Raw genomic sequence first — 26,311 nt, 5'->3', positions numbered from 1 at the left:
TAAAACATCCTCAGGTGCGGAGTTTTAGGGGGAAAAAAGGTCTCAAAACTTAGTATAGACAGACTGATAGTAGACGGATGGGCTGATGCTTATAAATTCCACGCTAGCACAGCCTTCAGAAGGAAACACACCAAAATGTTACTGGTTTTCTCTGGATGGTGGACTTTGAGGTGGGTGCTAGTTGAACGCTTTGAGTCTGCTGTCCATTAGGCCATCCTTCACATCCGGCCAAGCACCCTAATGAGGGACTTCTCCGTTTAAAGCCTCAGTGTCTTCATCTGTAAAACAAGGCACAAGTGTCTATTCCACAGCGTCGTCGGGTCTAAGTGAGATACAGGATGTAGAGCACTAGGCAGCGCAACCTGCTCCTGGTAAGTTCTAGAGATGTCGCTAGTATTCCTCTTAGTGCCTTTGTCCTTTCCTGTTTGATAGTTTTTTATGGTGAGCACCAATCTAATTTACAAAGATAAAAAAAAAAACACCTTTCTAAAGACAAGAAAACAGCCCACGAAAGCAGCTGGAATTAAAAAGAAATGAAGAAAAGAAAGCAGGGGTTTGGGGGAGGGGGGTGGAGAAAGAAAAAAGGAAGGAAAGAAAATTCCTCTAATCACAGGGAAAGGTGAGGCATCACTTCTCCGCAGTTTCCTGAGTGACCACGAGGGGTCACTGTCTGCAGTTCCCGCGTTAGTGAAAGGATCCCTTTCAAAAACCAAAAACTTGAATGAACAAATCACAAAACAATCTCAACTGGGATGCCCTCTCCCAGGAGTTTCCCCTGGAAAGGTGCCGACATTCACCTGACAGGAGATGGGAAAGGCCAAGGAAACGGTCTTCCAGCTGTGGGCAACCTGCCTCTTACCTTTGGAGTCTTCTTTGGCCAAGTGACTACGGGGACCCCGGTGATGGCCAGACTGGGGTCATCATCCGCGTGCTCCTTCAGGACGTTCTGTGGCCAAACAAAGGAGCCATATTAGCCCAGGGTAGGGGGAAGGTCTTTGAAGGGAGCTGGAGGCCAAACCTAAGCCAGCGAGCAAACCCCTGAGAGCTGTCCACCCTCCGCCACTGCACCCCCACCCCCACACGCAGAAGAAACCAAGTCAATGTTATCAATTTGTGAATGTTGTTTACACTCCTCTCGGTTCACTGGTACATCCCCAAAGCCTCCCACAATGGCTAACCCGTAGTTAGCTTCCAGTAAACAACTTAAAAAAAAATGAAGCCACAAATCCCCAAAGAGGGACTTTCTACAAAATGCCTGACCAGTACACTTCAAATCTGTGAAGGTCAACAAAAGCAGGGGAAGTGTGAGAACTGTCACTGCCAAAAGCAGCCTAAAGAGACAGAAGAGTAAACGTAATAGGGTGTCCTGGATGGGATCCAGGAACAGATAAAGGACATTAGGTAAAGACTGGGGAGATGTGAATAACTAGAGACTTCAGTTAATAATAATGTATCGATATCAGTTCATTAATTGTAACAAATGTACTACACTAAGGTAAGATGTTCATAATAGAGGAAACTGGCCCTGACTTGGTTGAGCAAAGTCCTCCAAAGCGGAAGGAAGCCAGTTCCATTCCTGGTCAGGACCCATGCCTGGGTTGCCAACCAGGGCCCCGGCTGGGGGCATATGAGAGGCAACCAATAGATGCTTCTCTCACACATCGACGTTTCTCTCCCTCTCTTTCTTCCTCCTTTCCCATCTCTCTAAAAGTAAACAAAATCTTTTAAAAAAATAATAGAGAAAAGTGGGTGTGTGTAGGCATATGGACACTCTCTGTACTACCTGCTGAATTTTTCTGTAAAACTATTCAAAAACATAAAGTCTACTAATAGAAAACACTTTTTTAAATCCTCAGGCCATAACAGTAAAGGTAAAATACAATGTACCAAATTTTCTACTGTGTACATATCTAAAAAGAAACACAACAGAAAGGAAACCAAGAATAAGGACATGACTCAACTCTGGAGGGCGTTTACCAAGGGTTGGGGGAGACAGTGGGAACCATCCGAGCCTAGGGGAAGACATCATTTAGAATTGCCAATTCCTGATGATATACAAAGCCAACCAACTTTTCATCAGTTTCCATTTTTAATTATTGCTTTTAAATGCACCACAGACATTGTATCCCTTAGTATGTAGGCCTGGGTGGGCCTCGGAGCCCAGGGTTCCCAGACAGGCTTCCCACAAGAAGCAATTCTCCCCTTGCGTTGCCCCCAGTGGCCTCCAGGGGGCGCTGTGGGCTCTGCCCTCAGGAAAAGCCTGTTTTCATTTGTGTGTGACAGCCTGTAGGACAGGATAACTCAATTGAAGATTTTCTCTCCAAGAAATAAATTGTGCTGAAGGCAATCTTGCCATTGGCTTCCTGAGCCTCTGCCAGCATTTATACACTCTCTGGCGCTCTTGGCAGCAAAGACCAGGGAACGTGGGTCCTCACCCCAGCCCAGCGCCCTTCAGGTTATACCCTACAAGTCTTCACTAGGAAAGCCCAGGGCTTTCAAAAGGAGAAAGATCTGGGCCCCCAGGGTCCCTTCTCCTGGAAACTGCGCTGTTTGTGACCGAACAAGATAACCACGGACAATGGGCGTGGCGGGTCTCTCCCCCTCATGCCTACGTCTCTCAAGGAGCTTAACGTGGACAATGGGCTTGGGTCCCACTGGTTCTGGGGTGGGGGGCTAATAATTAGAATCTCCGTCTATACTGTGACTAATAATGCCACCACTGTGATAATACAGCAGAGGCAGGCATCAAGAATCACCAACTACAGGGAGAGGAACATGGCAGGGAGGAGCTCGAGCGGCTGGTCTGGGGAACCCTGCAGTCTCAGCAGTCCCCCTCCCCACAGGTAAGGACCCCTGCAACCAGGTGTCAATGCACCTTGGGTCTCCCAGGGCACCCCTGACGCTCCAGCCCAACCCTCTTGTGCCTGCTGGGTTGAACTGTGTTCCTCACAAAAGTATATTCAAGTCCTGGCTCCTGACACCTGTGAATGTGACATTACTTGGTGAAGTGACACTGTGACAAGCCAAGAAACACCAGGAACTACTAGAAGCTGGAAGAGCACAGAAGGACCCTCCCCGGGAGCCTTCTGGGGAGCGTGGCCCTGCCAGTACCTTCACAACTCCTGGACTCTGGGATTCCTGGCCTCTGGGACTGTTAGAGAACAAATTTCTGTTGCTGTAAGCCACCAGGTTTGTGGTCATTTGTCACGGCAGTCACAGGAAACGAACACACCAGCCTTGCCATAGTGCATCGTAGTTAAACGCTTCTTAGCTCCGTGACTCGGGCATATCGTCACATCTCTCTGAGTCTGTTTCCTTCTCCAGGAAATGGGATAGTGACAGCCCCCACCTGCCCAGGTTGTGGTGAGGACCATAGTGTGTGGAAGCTATTGGGCGCATGGTAAATGCTCAACGAATGCCGGCTAATCCCTTCGGGCTTAAGCCGATAGGATATGCTGCCCACCCCATTCTCCGTAAAATTTATCCACTTAAGGAGTTCTGAGCACAGGGAAATTAAAAAGTTTCTTTAGCTGTGAAAGGGTAATTTAAAAACTGGTTTAGCTGCATAACTAGCAGAGATAATAAATTTGATGCAGGGGCCCAGGAGTTAATTTTAGGCAAAAAAAAAAAAAAAAAGAAAAGAAAAGAAAGAAAGAAAATGCACCCAGTGGCACAGGTCAATCTAACCATTTTTCAGATCTACAGTTGCTGAGCCCTCTGGCCCCCCGCTGCTCTCCTCCCTTCTCCTGAGGTGGTACAGGCAGCAGAATCTGAGTATCCAGGGCTTGTTTTGTGATCACACCGGGAGTTCCTTAGGTGAGAGGCCCACCTCATTCATCCTCCATCACCTCTGCCTGCAACCCCGGATGGGATCCTCCCATCCTCTATGCCCGCACTCCCGTCAAAAATACCAAAGCACAGGGCTCACTATCAAACCCAGTCCCCAGCAGGAGAGCCTCAGCAAATGCTGGTGGCCTGACCCCGCTGGGCAGGCTGAATCCAGTTGGGCCCTGTCTCCAAGTTCAGGGTCATCTCAGGGTGGGAGCAGGTCAGGCTGCACACCGCCCACTGGTCCCCCACGTTTGGCTCTGTGTTTGGCTCCGCTGAAGCAGGCAGGAGTGTGACGGTTTTAAAAAACCCACAGTGCTGCCAGTCTGGGCTCTACTACTCACTATTTTGCAAACAGCAAGAATCAGGAGGGGTGACTTAAATGAGCAGGTGTGTTCCGAGGTCAGGAGCTGATTAACTCCAAGGTCATGGGTTTCACACACTGAAACTTGAACATAAATGGGCCTGTTTTCACTCCATAGTGGCTAGTGTCTGAAATAATAACAACAATATCAGCTTAGTTTCCTGACCCCTTAAAGGCCCCATCCTAGTGATACTTTGCTAAATCCGATGAGTCACGTATTCTTACTATCCCCATCTTATCAACACCCCCAAGACCACTGAGCTGATTAATCATGGCATGGGGGTTCAGCCAGACTCTAGAACCTGTGGTCTTAAAAGATAACATCTGCCCTGGCTGGTGTGGCCCAGTGGACTGACAACCAGCCTGCAAACCAAAAGGTTATTGGTTCAATCCCCCATCGGGGCACATGCCTAGGTTGTGGGTCAGGTCCCCAGTTGGGGGTGCTCAAGGCAACCAGTCGATGTTTCTCTCACACACTGATGTTTCTCTCCCTCTCTTCCCCTCTGTAAATAAATAAAAATAATAACACCTGTTTGGATAATGGACTCTTAATTTAGGGTTATTTTCTATTATATTTGGGCTTTGATAAATGAATAAAATTAATCTTTGTGTGTTAAAAAAAGAAAGATAACATCTGAAAACAATGGCCCCCTTATTGTCTCTTCCAGCCCCTTAATTCCCTACAGCCCCATAATTCCCTGCAGTCCCATAATGCCACCAATAAGAAAGGCTGTCAGTGAGCTGACAGTGAGCTGGCAGGGGCTCACAGTGATACAGTGAGCTGGCCTTTCCACCCCTAGTTGACACTCTGGCAGCCAGGGGAGCGTGGCATTAATGGAAAGAGAGCCTGCAATTATCTGAATGGCCAGGAGCAGAATCACCCTGCCAAGGGGTACCGGACAAAAGCCCTCCACCACCAATCTCCGTGGCCCCTGCCCTTCACAACCTTACAAGGCATTGGCGATTTACAACCGACTGGAGGACTAGACCTACCCCAACTAGCCAGATGCCCCCCTCGCCTCCCCCTCAGGAGCCTCCGCTCTCCCCGAGTTCTAGTTGAAGGTGCAGGTTCTCTGGGAGAGAGAGCAGGCAGGGTGACATCCACCTTACTATGATTTACTCTGTCCATCAATGAATGTTTGCCAATCCAAGAGGGAAGAGAGAAAAAAATGACAGCATTGGGTTGCTCAGTGTGCACCCCCCAAAATTCATATGCATTCAAAACCTCAAAGAGTGTGGCCTTATTGGGAAATAGGGTCTTTGCAGGTGTAATCACGTCAAGGATGAAATCCTATGGACCAGGGCGGCCCTAACCCAATGACTGATGTCCCTGTAAGAAGAGGAGCAGGTACTTGGAGACACCGAGAAGACAGGTGACCATGTGAAGACGGAGGCAGTGGTGTAGCTGCAAGCCAAGGATCGCCAAGGACGACGGAGAGCAACCATGACGAACTGCAAGAGACAAGGCAGGAGCCTTCCCCAGAGGCTTTCAGAGCAAGCGCTGATTTCACACTTCCAGCCTCCAGAACACACAGAATACATCTCCTTTGCTTTAAGCCAGGCTGGGGTTCTTTGTTACGCAGCCCTAGGAGACTAACACAGACTTCAATCATAAACCTGAAAGAGGATGGGGAAAGCTGAAGTGGGCGGGGGGGAATAGCTTGGGAGGGGTGGGGAGCTGGCTAAAGACAGTCCAGGCCTCCTCCGATGGTTACCTATGAATAGCTAATCCCGCTCCCAGCGCTAAGTGTTCATTACCTCATTGTTTTTCAAAATAATTCAGTGACATAGGTCCCTGTTATTACCCTCATTTTACAGAGGACAATAGGTTTCAATTCCTTAAGCACTTCTGAACAGCCAAGGAACCACAGAAAGGTGGAGTGACTTGCCCAAGGCCACCCTGAGAGTAGCTAAGAACAGAAAGCGAAACTGAACTCCAGGTTCTCTTGCATCCTGCTTTCTTTGCTTTCCCTCTATGTAGAAGCCAACATAATGCACCTCCAGCAGAACAGGTGTCTTAACAGAAGTCACTGAAGATGCCTCAAGGCCAAATCCCAGAGGGTTTCACAAAGATGGGCAAGAAAATGTCTTTCTTTGGCTCTTAGGCTCCTACAAGAGAGTTGAAATCTTTCTTTTCTTAAACAAATAAAGTTGGACAATCATTTTGGATTGGATCTAAGTCAAGTTTTCACGGTGCCAATGAGCAAACTTGAACTTGCTGAAACCAGAGTCCCTGGGGCTCTCCCATCAGCACGGCTGCAAGGACGAACAAGTGTTGAAAGTTCTGCCCACAAAAAAGAATAAGCTAGACTTACAGGAACAGACACACAAAAAGAAAGCTTTAAGGGACAAAAGCCAGTTGCAAGATAGTATGATCTAATTTTTTTTAAATTATGATCTGTTTGTATAAACGGGGCTGAGAGGAAAGCTCCGGAAGTATATTCACCAGGTAATTAACAAGGAGTCACCTCCAGGGTGTGAGAACTGAGCAGAGGACACTTTCTATCCTCTTGCCTACTATGTTAACTTTTGTTTTACACTGACCATGTAACACTACCACACTTAAAACCTTCATGTAGAAGAAATATCCAGAACAGGTAAATCCACAGAGAGAGAAAGCAGGCCTGAGGGAGGGGGACAGGGTTCTGTCTGGGGTGATGACAAAGGCTGGAACTGGGTATAAGTGGTGGTCACACAATCCTGTGAATGTTCTTCACACCACTTTGCAATGGTAAAGGTTTCCCTCCTGGAGAATCTAGTATGTAAAATGAATGAATGAATGAATGAATGATGATAAATGTTTATGTGTATTTTACCACAATTCTAAAAATACATTACATTCTCTGTTCTCCAAGAACCTGTCCTCAGTTGGACTCTTGAAAGTGTTTTCCTCTCATGAATAGTACGCCACCTTCTGCCTCTCTGCTGGTCTGGGGGGCTTCAGAACTTGGAAAGAAGGGCACACGGCCCCCGACTTACCGCTGACTGGGTGACTACTGTCCTCCAGGCCTAGAATGGGAAACCCCGGGGACGGGTGAGCGGGACTGAAAATGAACCTGACAGTGTTTAGGAAAAGTAGCTTTCCCTACTCATCCCACTTGCTGGGCCTCAGCAGGGTTTCCTTGAGCGGCGAACTCTGAAACCGCCTGCCAACCCTGTGCCTCTCAAGAGCCTGCCTCCTTTAGCTCCATTCTGGAAGGATCACAGTACTGAGCCATGTGGTTTCCTCGATTCCGTCACGCATCAGGCACACATCATCCGGGGGTCACATGGGAGGCCCCGGCCAAACAAAATTAACTGATGTGCATCAATTAGCACCAAACATCTACTCGGTGGAGAAATGCCAAAACCATTCTGTCCTATAACAGGAGGCTGACCCTTGCCTGGTTCCCATCTGCCTCTTCGTTCAGCAACCACCTGCACGTCATCTTGTGTTTAGTTTTATCAAATGACTTCAAATGCATTTCCTCACTTGGCCTCTGGGGCATTCGAGCGGCAGACAATGTAAGAAGTCTTATTTCTATGATATAAGTGAGAAATATTAGCTCAGAGGTGTTCAACGACAAGCCCAAGTCATATAGCTAACGCTTGAAGGAGCAGCTGTCAGAACGAAGCCTTGCCTTCTGACTCTGAGTCCAGTACTCTTTCTGCCACGCCCCCCCCCCAGCCAGCCAGATGGCAAGAGAAAAGCTTGAGGAGAGAACGTTGAAGGAGGCACCACGTCCATTCCTGGTCCTCTTAACCTCCAACCACAACTCACCAGAAGCCTCTGATAAAGGTCCACAAATGTTTAAATCAAAAAATAAAAAGAATCGCCCCGACTGGTGTAGCTCAGTGGGTTGGGCGTCACCTGCAAAAAGAAAGGTCGCCAGTTCGATTCCTAGTTGGGGCGCATGCCTGGGTTGTAGGTTTGGTCCCCTGACGGGGTGTGTATAAGAGGCAACCCATCAATGTTTCTTTCTCACATCGATGTTCCTCTCCCTTTCTCCCCCGCTCCTCTCTCTAGAAATAAATAAATAAAATCTTTTATAAAGAATAATAATAAAATAAAAAGAATCCAAAAATGCATTACAAATGAATGAAAAAGTGGGTTGTTGATAAAAGCCAAAACCCAGCCATCTGGAGACTGACTGATTTGGGGGACCGTCTCCAATCCCAGGGGCTCCGATGACCAGGAGGCACCACAAGCAGCAGCCTGAGGTCGCAGAGAAACGGAGAGAAGGAAAGAAGACTTCGTCTTTTTGCAACACCAGCCAAAGAGCAAAAGTGGTCAGTCACGAAGGAGAAACACCACTGGTGAGGAACAGGACTCACTCCCCGGTGGTGGGAGCAGTGGGCATCGGCTGGGAAGTCTGCCTTGGACCCACATTCCTGAGCTGTTTTTCATTCCTAGTTAGGGCAAAAGGGAACCCCGCCCCCGACATCTCAGAAGAGAGAAGGACAGAGGAGCCTATGAGTACAGCTGCTCACCCTCTGTGACCACACTCTCACCCTGAAGGTCAGTTTTGGCTTCAACCACCTCTCCTGCATCTCCAGAGACTGGAAGACACCATTGGTCCACTCCACCCATGCAGGCTCCTGGCCACACAGCATTTCGAGACACTAGCAGAAGGTCCAATTGTCCTGGGGATCCAGGACGCCTGACCACCCAGCTTATAATCTCTTTAGCCCAAAAAGGGCCTCCTCAGACAAGGCTCAAGACCATAAATATCTCTAAAGACTGTTGAGTTCAACAAATGAGCTAAGTGGCCAGATTACATGAAAAGGACCTGTGCCAGCCGTGTGGGGAACACACACTCAGCAAGGCAGTAGGGAGTGGTGGGGACTGCAGTGTGTGAAGTCAGCCATGACTCACTTCCGCTGCTGCAGCCAGTCAGGAACATGAGCCAGGATAACCAGGATATTCTATATGAGTCCTGATTTCTCAATGTTGGCAACGAATTAGTAAAAACGTTTACTACTGTGCAGGCCAGACACAATTGTTGGGAGGTTTAAATGAGTGTATGTATGGGAAACACCCACAATAGCACACAGTAACTGAGATGCCCTGTCAATTACCATGAACTGCCACTGAACCCCACGGTCAGGGCAAAGAGCTGGGCTCCTTGACAGTTGTCTGAGCCCTACCGCAGGCTTCCTCCACACCATCCAGGGGCCGAACCGACCTCAGAGACCCATCAGGTGAGTATAGGCGAGAGACAGGAGGGGCCGAGTCCCATTCCCAGAAAAACATCTGACTAACCAGGAGCACTGCACATAGACGGGTCACAGACGTAAGAAACGTTGAAAGAAAAAACATGCTCCACAAGCACAGAGTAACACTTCCTCTTGAAACGGAAGTGTTTGTAACTCATTTACAACATTCTGGCACCATAATACTATGAATGATTTAATTATTCATGAAAAGACCTTGTTCTCACTTTTCAGGACCTCAGAAGAAAAAAGTAGCCACCTAACAGAATTCTCAGGCTCCCTTTGGGGAACCTAATACACAAAATCCCTTCTCACAAGGTTCAAGCTTCTTAATGTGGGGGAAAGGAACAGGCTGGAGTCCAAGACCCCTGACACCACATGCAAAATGTTTCTGTGCACAAAACCTATTCTCATAAAGATCTCAAGAAAGTCTGGCAACCTCCAAAGAAAGTCAAGTGTCAGTGAAAAGGACACCATAGCAAGTAAAGATTTGCTTTACAGAAATATCTATCACAGAGTTCTTTCACTGGGCAATTTCCCCAAGTTAGAAAGAGACTTAAATTCAGTTTCAACCCTAGGAGGCAGCTGTATTTTCTTGGGAATCAGTCATTGGAGGAGGAAGCCCAAAAGCCTCTGAGGCCTCACCCCAAAAAGCTTGAGCAACACCAACAGGCAGAAGCTGGTGCAGTATGTCCGTACAGGTGCTCTGGAGGTGTTCCCAGGCCCTCATCCCAGCCCCACCATCTACCTGCTCTGTCACCTCAGGCATGTCCTTTAACCCTCCTGAGCCTACTTCCTCATGGGGTAAAGGCAGAGAGTAAAGGTAACTACTACTTGCCTAGCGCTGGTACCTGGCAGGTAGCAAGCTTCCAACAAACGTCATGATTATAAGGACAAGAAGACAAGGCCGCCCAGTGGATCTCCTGGTTCTTAAACACCTGTTCGTGAGCACTCTGCTTCGAACAGCCTTCCCCACCTGGAGAACTCCTCCCCAGCCTCTGAAGCCCAGCTCAGACGGCCTCTGCATCACTATACCAGAGCCCTGGCCTGCTCCCGCACCCTGGGCACACACAGCGGGCCAGGGGCACTGAATTCCGCCTCCTGATTTCCTCAGCTGCGTGCTTTCCTGCTAGACTACCTAAGGCCAGTGTCCATGACCCCCTGCTTTCTGTTCCCCCATGGACAGCACAGCTGGCGCTCACTGAGTGTTGGCTCCATAACTGAACCCCGGGTGGCCACGTGGCCCTGGCCACCTTGCAGACCACCAGGATGTACAAATGACTCACGTAAAACAGATACACATTACAGGGGAAGCCGACCCAGAACACACACCTCCCTGACAGCACTCTAGGCGCACCCACAGCAGCCGGTGCTGGCAAATCCTCCCGTTTCAACAAGTGTGAGAAAGAACGCATCGTCAACAGAGCCAGCTTCCACCCAGATTCTCTGCAGGTCTCAGTGGCGGCCTCTGCTTGGACACCCTAGATGAGCCCCTCTCCATGTGTGGACATGCCCCAAGGACAATCGTCACCAAGCCACCCTGAGCTGAGCTGTCCTTGGAAAGCTGTGCTCTGAACAGAACCTGCCTGGCCCTCAGCTGCCCAGCCCCTGGCGCAACTCCCTGCCCACCTTCACACCCTCCAGGAGTGCCTGGGGGTCTTCGATGCCCTCGGGGACGCACTTCTTGTTTTCTGGGAGGGATTCAAGTTTCTCCACCAGAGCTTTCAGGCCCTTCAGTTCAAACTCGGTGAGGTGGGTCCATTTGGCAGAGCCCTCAGTGGTGGGGGAGCCCGTGGGCGTCTTGGGGTATTCTGTGGGCAACGTCGTGGACTTCACACTGTCCTCTGAGTCATTCGACAAAGTCCTTTTCAGGAACCGCAGGGCAGGGGCTTTAGGCTTCTTTCCGGGGGGCTCCTGGTCCTCCGAGGGGGTGCTGGTGGGCGAGGCAGGACCGTCGGCAGACGGCTTGGGCACTTTATCTGCACCCTCTTCTTCCTCCTCCTCCTCCTCCTCCTTCTCCTCCTCCTGGGGCTGCTGCTCACAAGACTCCTCCTCCATCTCCAGCCAGGAATCCGATGAGAAGCCGTCTATACTGGGCTTTCTTGGGGCATCTACAGGGAGGGGGTGGGGGTGAAGGGGTCACAAGAAAGACTGAGATAAACGCCCCAAACTCCCTGCTGGGGTCCCTGGGACTTTCACTCACTATGCCTCCCCTTTACTGTGGAGACCAAGCTTCTTTTGACAGTTCTAATGGTCTATGCCTCCCTCAGCTTCTAGAAAGGTTAGGGTCAGTCAGACCCCAGCTCAGCTTCCTCCAGCTGTGTGTACCCAGACAAGTTGCTTCACCTCTCTGAACACACCTGGCATTTTATTTTTCAACATATAAAATGTAAGAAAGAAGGGCATATATTATGTATGATTCTCCTCACTGCAATGTCCAGAACAGGAAAAAAATCCGTAGAGACAGAAAGTGGATTAGTGTCTGCCTCATGCTGGGGGAGAATGGATGAGGCAACACGACTGAAAGGCACAGGTTTTGCCCTGGCCAGTGTCACTCAGATAGTTGGGAACGTCATTCCCGTGGATGGAAACGTCACGGGTTCGATTCCTATCCAGGGCACATGCCTAGGCTGCAGGTTCGGTCCCTGGTCGGTGAGCATACGAGAGGTAACCAATCAATATTTCTCTTTCACATCGATGTTTCTCTCCCTCCCTTCCCCTCTCTCTAAAATCAAAGAACATGTCCTCAGGATTAAATAAGGAAATTAATAAATAAATAAGTAAATAAAGCAAGCAATCAATAAATAGTACCGGTTTCTCTCTGTGTGATGAATGTTCTACAAATTAACTATTGTGATGGCTGCACAACTAAAAACCTTTAAAGTGAACGCAGTAAATAGGTGCACAGAGCGTGGGCACTGTATCCCCGTACTGCTCTTTAAAAACTACGCAGCAGAGACTACTGCCTCTGAAGGCCTGTTGTAAGGAGCAAATAAGGCATCACCAAGGGTGGTTCCTGGCGTACAACCAGCCTTCGGTCACTGAGGGGTCCCCCTAATGCCCAACCCTCCCTTTGGCAGACGGAATAGAGAGGCAAGGGAAACAGTGGCAAGAAAATTTAAGAAAAAAGGAGGTGCCGAAGACCCCAATGCTGGCTCAAGGTTGCCCTTCAGAATTGGGAAATGTTCTTCTACAGCCCTAAGTATCCAAACAAGAGAAGTGACCCTCATTTCCGGGTCCTGGGGACTGGCACAAAAATGAAGCCTCTGGTCCGCACGGGAGCGTGTAAGGACTGCCCAAACTGTCACAGCAGTTCACGCGCGAGTCCGGAATCACTTCCATCTCCCCCCGGGCTGCAGGCCTCAGTACAACAGGTGGCAGGGTTTTGGTGTTTTTCACATCTAATTATCACAACATCTGACAGAAATGGGACTCCAAACACAACCCCCCAACTGCTCCCTGCCAGATAAAACTGAATTTCTAAGAGGTGAATGAGCATTTCCCAATAAAACCTTAGCAGAAACATTTGTTCCCCATCCTAGGCCCACCTGAAGCCAACCCCTAAAGTCACTAAGGATGGGAGTCAAGGAAACAGAGGAAGAGGGTTTAATGAGAGAAAGAAAAAATAAAGATTCTAAAAGCCCTGGAGATGACAGGAGAAATCGTGTGGACCGGCTGCATTTTTCTATCTCGTGATGACAAAGATGAAATAAGTGAGGCCCAGCGGACTCCGCATCCAGGAAAGCCCCTCGGCAGTGACAGCTCAGAGGCAGAGGGGAAGACTCGAGGCTGTCACAGCTCTGGGCAGCTTTGGGGCGGACATCTGTGAGCCAGGACACAAGGACTGAGCATCGTGGCGGGATGAGGTCCCTTTAAGTAATGGCAGCAGGGCAGGGAGCTGCAGCTGCGACAAAAAACCACCCACCGCTCTGCCAAGCTTGCGTCCCCAGCCCTGGCCATCCTGCTGGTGGGCTCAAAGCTGGCCTGGGATTTGGGGGACTGGCTGCCTCTCATGGATCTGCTCTTACACAGATAAAAACCCAAGCCCCGGGGCTCAGGTGGGGGAAAAAAAATCAGCTGGTAGCTACTGAGGATTAGAAAGAACCAGGATGCTCTGCTCCATGGGGATCCTGCTTCAGCAAGCACGCCCAGGACTGGCTCCTCCACACATCTACAAAGTCACCAGCAAGCCCTGGAGGCCAGCAGTGTTGCTCTGTTGGGGTCATTTTCCACGGTAAGGGGGTGGGACGCATCGTTCACTCACCAATCAGCATTGATTCTCTCTGGTATTCCTGAGTGAGGTAGGACCGCTGGGTCACACAGTACACGTATCTCTCCAAGACATACCAGCACATCTCATAGTAGAAGGGGTAACGGAATTTGGGCTGCACCTGAAAGCAAAGACCCAGGGCGAGGTCAGCTTCTGGAGGGCAAAGGGAAAAGGAAGGCGAGAATGGAGGGGGCGGTGTTTCCTGGGGGAGGGAGTTATTTTCATCATCTCAGCAAAAGCACAAATGGTGTGAGGGGAAAATGGGAGGGTGAGCTGCAGGGCAGGGGGGGGGCACTGGAGGGGGGAGAGACCAATAGCATGCACAAATGAGGAGGAAGAGGGGAGCAAGAGGCCTCGGTGAGAGCATTATGTCAAGGTTCCCTGAGCGGCACGCCACGGGGAAGATGGACGGGGGCCACTTGGTGCTTCTGTGAGGTGCAAAGAGACTGTGTTGTCCCCTGACCTGCTGACGGAGGATGCGGGGACCTATGGATGCGAGCCACTGCCTGAATCTAGCTACAACAGAAACGGGCTCCTGATCATTCCCAAAGATTCTCGCACAGACTCTGCTTTGCCTCCCTCCATCTAGAAAAAGCAGAATCTCCAAACCTCACCCACCTGAGGACAGGGTGTGAAGCATCTCCTGCACTCTGGGGGAGGGGCTGCACCAGGTGGGCCAATGAGGATGGAGGATGGCCACTCCTCCTTCTGGGAGTAGGGCCTCAGAGGGGTCCACCTCCTGCTCCTTCACCACAGCCACCACGACCTGGCACTGCCCAGGGTGCATTCCCAGGGGACTCCCTTCCTTAGACACAAGTCCCCAGTGTAACCCTAACACCAAGGGACACAACCCCAGGGCTGGAGCAGGAGTCCAGACAGAGATCCCTTTTGGCTGTTTCTTAGAGGGGAGGAAGTACAGGTACTGAGAGATTTGCCTATCAGAACTGTGACAAGGCCTGGGCTCCAGGTGGATTTTGCAGGGCCTTTAAGGGTGAGGTGACAGCGAAAGACAGGGAAAAAGCCATACCACTGACGCCCCGACACAAAACCCTTCCGAAAACTGCACCCTGAGCCTCCTGAGCCAGCCAGGGGGGAGTGGCAGTGTTGAGGGTGGCCCCTCCCCCACCGCTGGGCCCTCCTCTCCAAGGCTATATACGGACCCTGTGAGCCCACAGTCCACGCTCACCCCTGACCTGCTCACCTGCCCTCTCACCAAGGGTGCACCTGCCTCGAAGGACCTCTGCAAGGGCCAGAGACCCCTCTCCACCTCCTCCATCTCCCAGGAACTCAGGGAGCTGGACGTTAAGCAAAGCACTCTCCTCACTTTCTCTGCGGACAATCAACAGGCAACCTTCTACATGCGGAACGAAGACAAGTGTGAGCAGATCCAGGTCCACCATGGGTCCTAAGATACTGTTTTCCTGCTTCTCTTGCAGCGCCCACCTGGAAAAGGCCCCCACCTTGCCATACCTGAGAGTCCCAGCTCTCAGTTCCCCCGTCCAACCCTCACTGACTCAGTTTCCAGCTTCAAGGCCCTTTTCCCAAGTTAGGGGCCTCACTTCTCCCATCTGCGCATTGGGTCCACTTGACCTCCCTGCCTCGGGTGGATGCTACGGTTTAGAATGAGATTCTGGCCACATGCTTTTGAGCTCCTTGGGGGCAGGGGGGGATGCACGGAGCTGGGAACATCATCAAGTGGTTTCCTTGGCTCCAGCTTCTTTCCCAAGAATCCAGGTTGATTGCTGGGGCAGTATATTAATAATGCTTTTTTCTTCAGGCACCGGGTCAGTACCCTCTAGAGTTTAAACGGAAGAGAGGCTCCGCAGCCTGAGGCAGGCCCTGACCTCCTGGGAAGAAGGGTTTGGGGGTCTCAGCCCCACACCTACTTCAGAACAAAGGCCAAGCAATTTTGAAACAAACCGCCAATACCCAGAGCAAGCCGAGGACAGGCAGGTCCACCTCTTCTTGGACCCTCACTCATATCCCCCTGACTAGGCTGTATCGGCCGAACTCTGAAGTGCTTTTGACTTTTCAAACTTGGGAAGATCATCTGAGCCACTCTGCATGGACGGGCACCATCGCGCCCAAGAATCTTTGTGGATTCGGGGGGGAAAAAAATTTTGTGCTTGGCTGTGCTTCAGGAGAGGAGGGTAACCCCCTCATCGTTGCTGAGCCCAAAGGAAACCAGCTGGGTGAAGACAAAATGCTGATGAAGGAATTAAAATTTCTTTCATTTCATTTTATTTTTTTTCCAAGAGAGCACCGCAGGAAACAAAATTGGCAAAGAATTGACTTACAAACGGGTTGTCGCCTTCCACCCTTCGCCTTCAAAAGGTTTCAGCCACATGCCTGGGAACATTAAACACACGATTGCTCAACATTATTTGTTGACAGAATCGGAGCCTCCTCAAACTGAGTCGTCACCGAAGGGCAAGGCGGTCAGAAAGCATGCACTGCTCCCTGCCTGGGGGACCCTCCCTGGGTCAGCGGGGCTCCAGGGGGCAGTGTGGGTCCCCAAAGACCCCTTCGAGTGGCACCTGGCCTTAGCCCTTCCTCTTACAGCAGAGTGACCTCAGGAGATCAGAACCAGCGGTATTTCAATGCATCTAGGACTCCCAGGTCTCAGGACTTGAAAAACTGAAATATGAGATTGGGTGGAAGTGTCTTAAAAATTTGTTTTTTCTCCTGGAAAAAAAAAAAAGTCAATGAGAAAAAAGAAAAACCCAATGGTAGGAGAAAGGTGAAAGGAAGGGTAAATTATTTGTAACTTCCAAATAGATTCACTGACTGAGAGGAAATGGGGCATGCGGGCATTACCTTTCCTGAGAAGGTTGCTTTCACTACAACCGTTAGGGGGCGTGGAAAAAGGGTTAAAAAAAAAAAAAGAGAGAGAGAGAGAGAGAGACTACAGTTTAATGATCATCTGGACCATCCCTACCCCTTATCAACCTAACTAGGGTTAAAGTATGTAGTGGTCATTGTTGAGATGTTATCTTCAAATAATAAACACGAAACCCATTCTTTGGTGTAATTCTCTGCACCCCCCCACACACACCTATTTTTAGAATGAGAGGTGAAAGATGGAATCTCCAAACGGGGCAGGAAATGGAAACCCATCAGTCCCAGACTCCTGTCTGCACTTGTCTTCAGGGCAGCAGGTAAAGTCTCCTATCATCCGGCCCAGAAAAATTAAAATCATGAGAGCAAGACATGGCTTTCTAAGCCCAGGAGAACCTTGGGACTCCCCTGCTCTGGATGGTGGGGGCCCCCCACCTTGGACTACAAAAAGCGAATTCTTTTTCTAAGGCAAAGTCACACCTCGAGGCTCAGAGACTGATGCTGCCCACTGTCCTGCCCCCTGCATTTGGTTTCCAAGCTAAGCCATGTGTTAGGACTCTTGAAAAACTCTTTTTAAATGGCCACATCCTTCTTGAGCGTCTCACAGGGATGTAAAGAATGAAGCTGTAGCGAGCTGACAAGGAGCCCTGGCGCTTTTTCTGGCCTCCAGTGCTCTCTCCCCAGCATCTTTTGTCTGCCTGGGCTCCTAAGACATGAACAATTGGGCCTTGTAGACAAGCCCTCGCCAAGGGCCAGAAATCAAAGCAGATTAAACAGCCTGCCTCTGGTTCCAGCCCAGCCTGCCCACTAGCCCCCCTGCCCATCCACCTGCTTGGGGGAAACCAGATGGGTGTCCACTCAAACGACAGAGACAGTGGGCCTTGGGGGAGGGGACCCTGTCATCTCATCTGGATATGGCCATGATATTCCACGGGAGCTCCGGGTTCCACTTCATTTACCTCCCCCCACCTCCTGCTAAGGAGGGAGGGAGGCTGGGCTCCTCACAGGATGATGGGGCCCAAAGCCACTGAGTTGTATGAGCCAGATTCCCGCGGGGAGGGGCGGCTGAAGCCTTTAGAAATCCCAGCCTGACTCTGCCTTTCAGGAATTGCCTGGAAAGTCATGGGCCTGACTTCTCTTTCTACATTTTTCCTTTTCTAGCCCACACTTCCTCGTCTGCTCACAAACTGGCCCATTCCTTAGTACTGGCCAAAGAACAGGTGGCCAGAGCCCCAGACAGCACGGGATCCAGACTCTGAGATGACCACTCACACCCAAACGGTGCCTCTGCCACAGAAGGACCTCCTCCGGCCTGGGGCTGGGCTGGCCTCCCCAAGACCAGGAGAGGGATATTGGGTGGGTGGCAGAGAAGAAAGGCACAAACGTCCACAAAACGAGACCCGATCTTTGCAGATCTAGGCCTCCCAGGTAGCAAGCCTGCCTTTGAAAGACGGGCACCCTCCCCTTTGGTGCCCCTGGCGCTGAATGTGGCTGATGTGGTCCCTGGGAAACCTCTGCACGGGGCCCCTCAACGTCAGAACTGCTAGAAAGGTCAGTCACACACACGGGGGCTAAGACTTTGACGCACCTATGCGATTCCATATAGACTGAGGCCAGAAAGCAAGACCAAGAACGGCGGGGATCTTCAAGGCCCAAGCACAGAAACACATCTTTGGGGCAAGAAAGCCATCTAGATGGCAAAGCCTGAGTAGGCACGGTCTGTCCACCCCGTGGACCAGGAGGGAAGCTCTGACACCTGCTACACCACAGATGGCATCTGGAGTCATCACGCTGATTGAGAGAAGCCCGACATGAAAGGCCACATTATATGATCCCATTTCTAAGAAATGTCCAGAACAGACGAATCCACAGAGACAGAAAGCAGATTAGTGATGGGCAGGGGGAGGGGGACGAGGAGTGACTGCTCATGGGGACGGGGCTTTTTCTGGGACGATGAGTGCCCTGGGACCAGACAGAGGTGCTGGCTGCACAACACTGTGAACGTGCCAAACGCCACGGAACTGTGCACTTTAAATGGGGAAATTCGTTGTATGTGAATTCTCTCCATAGAAAAGGAAAAAAGAAGAGAAATGTTTGAATGACTATAAGGAAAAATGGGCCCTTTTGGCCCCGGTTTCCCACCTACCCTCTGACCTGTCTCAAATGCCTGGGGACACTTGGTCAAGCTCCAGCACAGGAAAGAGGATGGCAAGTTCCAAGGAGCCAGCGCTTTTCAGGGGACACCCACGGAGCAGAGCTGGGGACACATATCAAGTCCTGGGGGTGAGGGGACCTCATGTCTGAGAAACCATTACCATCACTATCAAGGGGAGCTAGGGACCCCCCCAGTGGGCAGCGAGATGGAGCTCAGAGGCAGCCCCTGGGGGACCCACAGACACTGGCTTCCTCAGGCTCCACGGGAACTCATGGCCAAGACCTGACCTTTCTCCCGAGGCTCAGCCCCCCTGCAAACCACAGCAACAACCACGACGAAATTCCCCCAGCTCCCTCCAATCCCTTCTCCATGTGAGGAGGGGGAAGAGACAGGTTGCCTGACAGTCACGGTGCTTTCTCAAAAGACACTTCCTCTTCGGCAAGGGGGTTTTGGCTGCCACCAGCCTGGAGACGGGCAGAAAACTCCCAGGGCTTGGGGAGGGGCTCCAGTCATCACCCCCTGCCCTGAAGAACCAGGAGCAAGGCCCAGCCTGAGGCAGGAAGCGGGAGGGAGGGGGCACCACGGAGGACTTCGGAGTGACTTGTCCACACACCCAGTCTCAGCAGAGCTCGGGGGGCCGGGCACGCCCACCCGGAGAGAAGGAAGCCGACTCACCCGCGTTCGGTCCTCGATCTCGTAGATCCGCAGCTGCATGGGCACGTTGAAGCTGTGCAGGATGTTTCCGCCAAATACCAGAGAGTCCACAGGAGTGTAGACGGCATGGATCCAGCCTGGGGTGGGGCGGGAGAGGTGAGGTCAGCCACCGGCCTCACCTGTGCCCGGTGCAGGAGCGGGCTGGAGGCCCGGGGAGCACACAGGACCAGAGTGGAGGATGCTGGGGAATGTCTGATGCAGAAGGCCGCGGCTCTGGCTGGCCTGGAGGACTCAGGCCAGCAGCCGGCTAGACCGCGGCAGGCAGTGACGTGCACTAGCTCAGGCTGGGTGGTGGGCAGCGGCAGACCAGCCCCCACCTGTTGAGGATCTTGATGACAAAGGCTTCCTTGTGTTGTTTCAGACCTGGCTGTGGCAGCCGACAGAGAATGCAGGCCCTGTCCCCTCCCATGCTGGCCAGGGAGCTGGAAAACCCTCACTTAGGCTGCTCGGATGTCCTTGAGACTTTTCCTGGACATCCCAGAGACCGCCAGTCTCTGGAGTGGTCACAAAGGATTGCTGGGGGCCACAACTAAGAGGTGACATCTTGCCGGGACTGCAGGACCCAGCCTCTCTCTCTGCCCGATTCCACCTTCTGCCATCAAAACCCTCGAAGGCCCACTTTCAGGCGGTCTCCTTAGCCACACGACACCTGTACCCCCATACCAGCTGTCCTCCAGACCTGCAGGTTCTTAACAGGCTGGGGCACGCTGGGGCTATTTCATCCCCTTGAGCACCCAGCCCCAAGTCTGGCACAGTAAACATGAAAGTGATAATCAAGTGCTTCTGAGGGCCAGGCACTGGCCTAAGGGTGAAACAGGGCTTAACTCATTTAAATCTCACAAAATCCTGAAAAAGTGTATGGTAGAGTCACCCCCAATTTACAGAGGAGGAGAATAAGGCGGAGAAAAATAAAGTCACTTATCAGGACTAGATCCCAGGGAATCAGCCCCGACTTGGTCCCTAAAAAGCCAGGAGCAAAGCAGGCCACCTCATTCATCCCTTCAGCGACTCTGGGACTGGCCAGGATTCAAGTGCTCACTGCACCGGCGTGTGGCTCCTGGCGACCGAAAGGGATAGCACAGAGCGAGGCGACAGGGAATATCACGATCCAATCCCATTTACAGATGCTGAAACCAAGGCTGAGAGAAGCTAGGTCACTTGCTGCATGAAGTCACAGCCGGTAAGTGACAGCAGCTCCGTTTTTAGCCACTGTGACTGCGTCACGAGCTTCGCGAGGACCTGCGGGCCCCTGGAGGCAGGCCTGCAAAAGCGCAGGAAGAGAACCCAGAGAAACAAGGCAAAAAGAACAGAGGTGGAAACAGAGGATGAGCAGAGGGGGCGAGGGACAGGCAGGGGCAGGCCAGGATCCCGAGCCAGGTGCCACGGTCCCCTCTCCTCCCACCCACCAAGCTGTTCCAGCCTCTTCCCTCCCGTGAGCTGACACGCGCCAGCCGGAGTCACAGGCGGCCACAGGCCGTCAGGGCTGCTGGGGCATTGCTGCCACTGGAAGAGAGCTCGGAGGCTGTGAAGCCACTGCTGGCACGTGGGCCCTGGCCCTCCCTTGCTTGGGGCCTGGGCGGAGGGCAGAACAAGAGCGCCCGCCAAGAGCACAGGAATGAAGGCTTTTATGTAACTGGCTGCGCTGTTCCCCCACGTCACGGCTCACTCCAGGCAGAGGAGCAGCTCCGCACGCAGGGGTGCCCTTGCAGAGTCGCCAGGGCCTCCGCCCCCATCCCTTTTACCCCTCCTCCTTTGCGGATACCCTTAGTCTCACTTTCCACGTCTGCTTTAGCCTCTCTGCCTCAGCTGTGTACCACCTGATTTTCTCAACATTTTTATGTTTCGACCAAGAGGAGCACTATTATTATTGCTGTTGTTACCGCCATCTGCAGTATTTCAGTGACATTTTCTGCAATGGGACCCGAGGCCACGGGATTTCCATGGATGCACGTGGCAGGGTGAAGCCTGAATGGGTATGAGGATTCCTGGGTCCCATTCCTGTGCACCTCATGTGCCCACTTACCACCCTAGAGAAAGGCCAGGTCGGGGCACATGAGTTCAAGACTGTCCCCAGCTCTGACTCACCCTACAACCTGCGGCACCTGACCATCCCTCTCGTGGCCACCACCTTCCGGGTGCGCAACTTGGTGAACAAGAACTCATCCCACGGGAGCAACTGCCGCCCACCTCCACGTGGCCTCATCCACCACAGGGCTTTGGAAAGCACCGCGCCATGTGAATTGCACTAACCAGCCCCCGCCTCTTCACTCCTGACAGATGGAAACACGGACACACCTGACTTACATCTCCACTCACCTGCTGTGTGAGCAGGGAGGGCAACAGAAGAGAGATGCTGTTGCAAGTAGGGAAACAGGAACCTGCACTCCCAGGAACATGCCCATCTGGGGGTTCTAAAAGCTTCTACTGGCTCTCCTTTCCCCGCCCCAAGTCTGGGCTTAAAGGGTAGATCAGGCAGCCTCCCCTGGATTGGAGTCGCTGCTGAGTCCCTTCACCCCAGCCCTCCGCATGTCTGCTTCATTACTTAAATGATTCCCTCCAGAAGAACCAGCAAGGGGAAATAACATTGTTCATAAGCCTCATCCGTACCCACCCTCCCGATGGCGTCTTGCTGGCCGTCCCCCAGGGAGCAGGGGAGAGCAGGTGTCCCGAGCTGATGACGGGGCTGGGCTGGCTGGCATCTGCCTCCTGCTCCCAGACCAGAATCACCAACAATATAAAGGTAATAACAGAGGCTATTCAGGCCAAGCGACAAGGGACAGATCCAGTCGTGGAAGGAAAGCAGGCGACCCACAAAACCTACTGACAGGTATTCTCTGGGACCAGAGAGAGCCAAGAAGGATAGCAGGGGCATGTGGAGTCGTGCCCATGAGTCAGACGCTCAGACTTCGGAATCCGACATCCTACTCCCCTGCCCCGACATTTGTCTATCTTTGCGGCTGCTGCAGGAGTGAAACTCAAGGTCACAGAATTCACGGGGGTTGGGGGGGGCCTCTCCCCACGCTGTGCCAGGCCCGTATTTGCCACAAGGAAGCATGGACAGCCTCTCGCCTCTTTGGGAGCTGGGAGCTAACAATGGGGACCCAAACGGGCAGGCCACAGGCTGCATCGGGGCCCAGGGCTGTGCTGGGTTGGACCCACCGATGTTTTAAAAATGGAGAAAATGCAAATTCTGAATTGCTTCCACCCTGAGAAAAATGAGAAGATGGTCCCGCCTGGCCCCAACTGGCTGGAACTGAGCAGCTGCCAGGTTTCCACAGCCCCACCACCCTCTGCCTCATTGCCACGGTGTCCTTCCCTGCACCCATTTTACAGATGGAACATCTGAGGCCCGAGCCAACTTAGGCTGATAAGTAGCTACTGGTTACAGTTTTGCAGACTTGCACAAGTCTGAGGAACATCTGGAGCTACCATGAATTTTGGGTCTTGGGTATAAAGTAAGAGTGGGAAATACTTTCAGGCCAGCACAAGTCACTGACCCACGGGTCCTTCTGAGGCCCCTAGACTAGGCCCCACCATCCTGGCAGCTGCCTGGCTGGACATGTACTCTGAACAAAAGGAATCTGTCTCACAGCCTCCCTAGCACCTTCCAGGCTGCCAAGCGGACCCTTAAGAAAGTCTGATAAACGAACAAATCGATCTCCCAAAGTCATACAGCAGAGAAAGGGGACCACATCTCAAATCTGCTGGCTCCCAGACAAACAGGAAACCAGGTGGGCTCTGAAGCAACACACACCTGGGTTCCTGCCCTGCCCTGTCACTTATTAACTGTGTGACCTTGGGCTAGTTTGTTCACCTCTCTGGGCCTCAGGAACCTTCTTTATTACCAAAGGGGGAGGGAAGATGTTTTTTCTTGCTTGCAGAGAAGATAGAATATAAAATCTTTGCTGGTCGGTAATACCAGTTATTATTAGTATTAACTCTAGTTCACCTGGGCAGGCGCAGCCCGAGGGGAGGCCAAGCCTGTGAGTGAAGATGGCGTCGATTTTCATAAACTCATCACCACCCAAGTGAAAGTGCTCTCCTTTATTCGGAAGGTACGTACTTCCCACATTTTTAGTGTCAGAATGGTCTTCCTCTCATGAAGCACCAGCATAAATAGATTCTGGGTTTTGTGTTTTGTTTTGTTTTTTAATGTCCACCTTTACCAACCTTCTATCAGCTCCCAGCCTTTTTTCTTTGGTAGTTTCATTGGTCCATGAAATCAATGCCTGAGAACCACTGTGCCCCCTTCCTCCGAGATGGTGACAAATTCCAACGGTCCCTTTTTTTTACTCCCCCAAAATCCAGGAAAAAAGTCCCGTGTCTCACTGAGGACCCTCAAGAACAGAAGTCTTTGCCTGCTTGCAGCGGGTCAAGTCCACCTCCTGCCTTCCACAGTCCCCGCCCTACGCTGTGGCTCCAATGCTGCTTCTCTAGACCTTTTCCAAGGTGCTGAAGTCACAAAATCAACCTGCCGGGGGGGGGGGGGGGGGGGGTGACGAGCCACCTCCCAGCTCTGCATAAGGCCCTGAGAGAAGAAGGCGCGTCTCCCCAGGGACATGAAGAGGCCTGAGCTCAGGGGACAGGATTGGGAAAGACCCGGGGGATCTCAGAGTTCAGCCCCACCCTGCCCCCATTGTAGAGGTAGGATAGTTGAGGTGCAGAGAGAGAACAGCCCAGCATCAGAGTCAGCAAGGCCAAGAGCATGTCAGAGTTCCTTGAATGCACAAGGCCAAACCTCCCACGCCTACAGCATGGCTACATCACACTTGAGAAGGATACCACCTCCTTCCCGATTCTCCGTGCCACGTCCACTAGGGTTCACAACATAAACACTGCCCACCAATCAATCCCTTCCTGTTCAAAGCAAAGGGACCTTCCCTCCCTGAACCATACAGGTCTGAGGATGGACCTGGGGCCATGATAACAAAGTCACCCTACTAAACCCCACCACCTCGAATCCCCAATTTCCCTAATAGGGAAGTCTCCACCTTCCATCCAACTTTCTAGAAGAGCCCAGGTGTGCAGACCCCATCCCCACGGTGGGAACCGCTACCACATCCACCCCATTTCACCTGACACCATACACTGGTGCTTGATGTCCAGACCCAAGGCCAGCTCCCAGCCCAAGTCCCAGAAAATTAAGTGTTACCCAGCTTCTCCATTCAATGAATCTTAGTGGCCTCCTATCCTAAGGTCCAGTCGTCTACTCAGTGGCAAATGCCCTGCAGTCTCCTTGGCCCAACCATATATACCTTCTACTTGTATACCTCCAGAGACGGGGAGTTCACTCTCTGTTAGAACTCATTCCAGTACCATTTGGTTATACCTCTCCATCCAGGAGACAATCCGTCCATTGGCTGACTGTATTACCATATACCTTTGTTTCACTGGGTAAAAACCATCCAATTCCTCCTTCAGATTCCTCTCATCTGATGTGGTATCCAGAATCCTCTCTCTCTAGGTCAACTTACCCTCCAAAGTATAATCAAGAGAACACAACCTCCTATGTCCTCACTCTACACAATGGGATTGTCACCTCCCTCATCCTGGGTAGAATGCTCCCATTAATGCAGCCTAAGACCGCACTCCCTCCATGACTGCTAGGTCACCTGTCACATCCAACAGGGACTCAGCCTATACCTGGCCAGAAGTGCCCAGCCCATCTCCAAACAGCTACAGGACTTCACTCACTCAGTCCCATTTTACAGACAGGAGCAGCAAGCCACAGAGAGGCCAAGTCACTTCTGTGAAGTCACAGCTTGTAAACAGCAGAGCCGGAATTGGAAGTGAGGCCACACAGTCTGGCTCCAGGGCCGGCGCTCTTAATCACCACCCTCTGCTGTCGCTGTGCAGTTAATTTTGGTTTTGGCGTGGGGAGTCCCAGTACGAGAGCTGCCACCGATGCCGATTCCATTTCATCTTGTTCAGTGGGAAGGAGGCTGCCTCTCTGGGTCCTTCCTGGGCACCCCAGGCTTGGGGGCACCCCAGTACACCCCCAGCTCCCCAGGGTCTGCCCCTCCCCAGGCCTGCCTCAGAGAGTCCTACGAGACTCTCTGAGGGTTGACCCGCCCCCTCTCCCCCCAGGACCATGCTGTCACCCAGAGATCTCCTGGGAAGTCCTGGGGAGGCATCCAAACTTCCCCAGAAGGAGAGCCCTAGGCATTCTCCCCAGAGAGAATCCTGGCCCTCAGGCGGAGAGATACAGATTGGACGTAAGAGGGAAAAGGGGCTGCTTTTCCCCACAGCCAGAAGCCTCCCCTCTCAGGGACTGCCAACGGCCAGGAGGCCCAGAGAAACCAGGTCGCTTGGCCTGAAACCCAGGCTGAAGTCACAGGGACGAGGGACACGCAAGCTTGGCGCCAGCCTCGCTGGAACCTACCGGAAGGGATGAAAAATGTGTAGCCCTGTTTCAGCTCAATTCTTTGGCAGCGCTCCACACGGTCCCCCAGGAAGATGTCACTCTGCTTGCCTGACAGCACCCACTCCTCGTACAGCGCCAAATTGTGCAGGGTTGGAGGAATCAGCCAAAAGATCTTGGGAAGAAAAGAAGGCAGTTAGCTGAAGATCCAGGCCAAGTCTCTGATTTCCTCCAGGCTCTGCCACAGCCAAGGAGACAGCCCCACCTGCCTGGGAGGGAGGAGGATGGGGGGCCATCCCCGGGGATCCCTCCAGGAACGGGCCCAAAGGGTCTCTGGGGTAGCAGGGAGGGCTGTGCTGCCCTTCTGGGATGTCCTTAACTCGCCTCTAAGGAACCTCTGTTCCCCATGAAACACCAGGCGGGGAAGACTTCCTGGACTCAGTGGAACATTCTTTCTCCAGAGCCACAGGCTTGTCAGGAAGGTGGGGGGAGGAGAGAAAGGGCAATTTCCGAAGTTGTATGATAAAATGGCCCGAATAATAAACCCAGCTTATGCTCACTCTGGAGAAGGCGGGCAAACATCTGGAA

The 26,311-nt window shown here is 52.0% G+C and overlaps 1 protein-coding gene across 8 annotated transcripts in view; it reads right to left on the bottom strand.

Annotated features, from left to right (window-relative positions):
* Nucleotides 1–26,311, bottom strand: part of KDM2B (lysine demethylase 2B) — a 99,717-nt gene that overhangs the window by 40,400 nt on the left and 33,006 nt on the right. For all 8 annotated transcript variants that reach the window (XM_053928894.1, XM_053928890.2, XM_053928891.2 and 5 more), the window contains 5 exons: nt 25,745–25,898; nt 19,324–19,439; nt 13,650–13,776; nt 11,015–11,496; nt 860–946 (listed from right to left, as the gene is read on the bottom strand). In XM_053928894.1, the coding sequence (XP_053784869.1) occupies nt 860–946; nt 11,015–11,496; nt 13,650–13,776; nt 19,324–19,439; nt 25,745–25,898 (966 nt within the window). The remainder of the gene's footprint in view (nt 1–859; nt 947–11,014; nt 11,497–13,649; nt 13,777–19,323; nt 19,440–25,744; nt 25,899–26,311) is intronic.

The sequence above is a fragment of the Desmodus rotundus genome, chromosome 7 (genome assembly GCF_022682495.2).
Source record: "Desmodus rotundus isolate HL8 chromosome 7, HLdesRot8A.1, whole genome shotgun sequence".
NCBI lineage: Eukaryota > Metazoa > Chordata > Mammalia > Chiroptera > Phyllostomidae > Desmodus > Desmodus rotundus.
The sequence above is the reverse complement of the archived record's forward strand: the minus strand, read 5'-3'. Positions and strand labels throughout refer to the sequence as shown.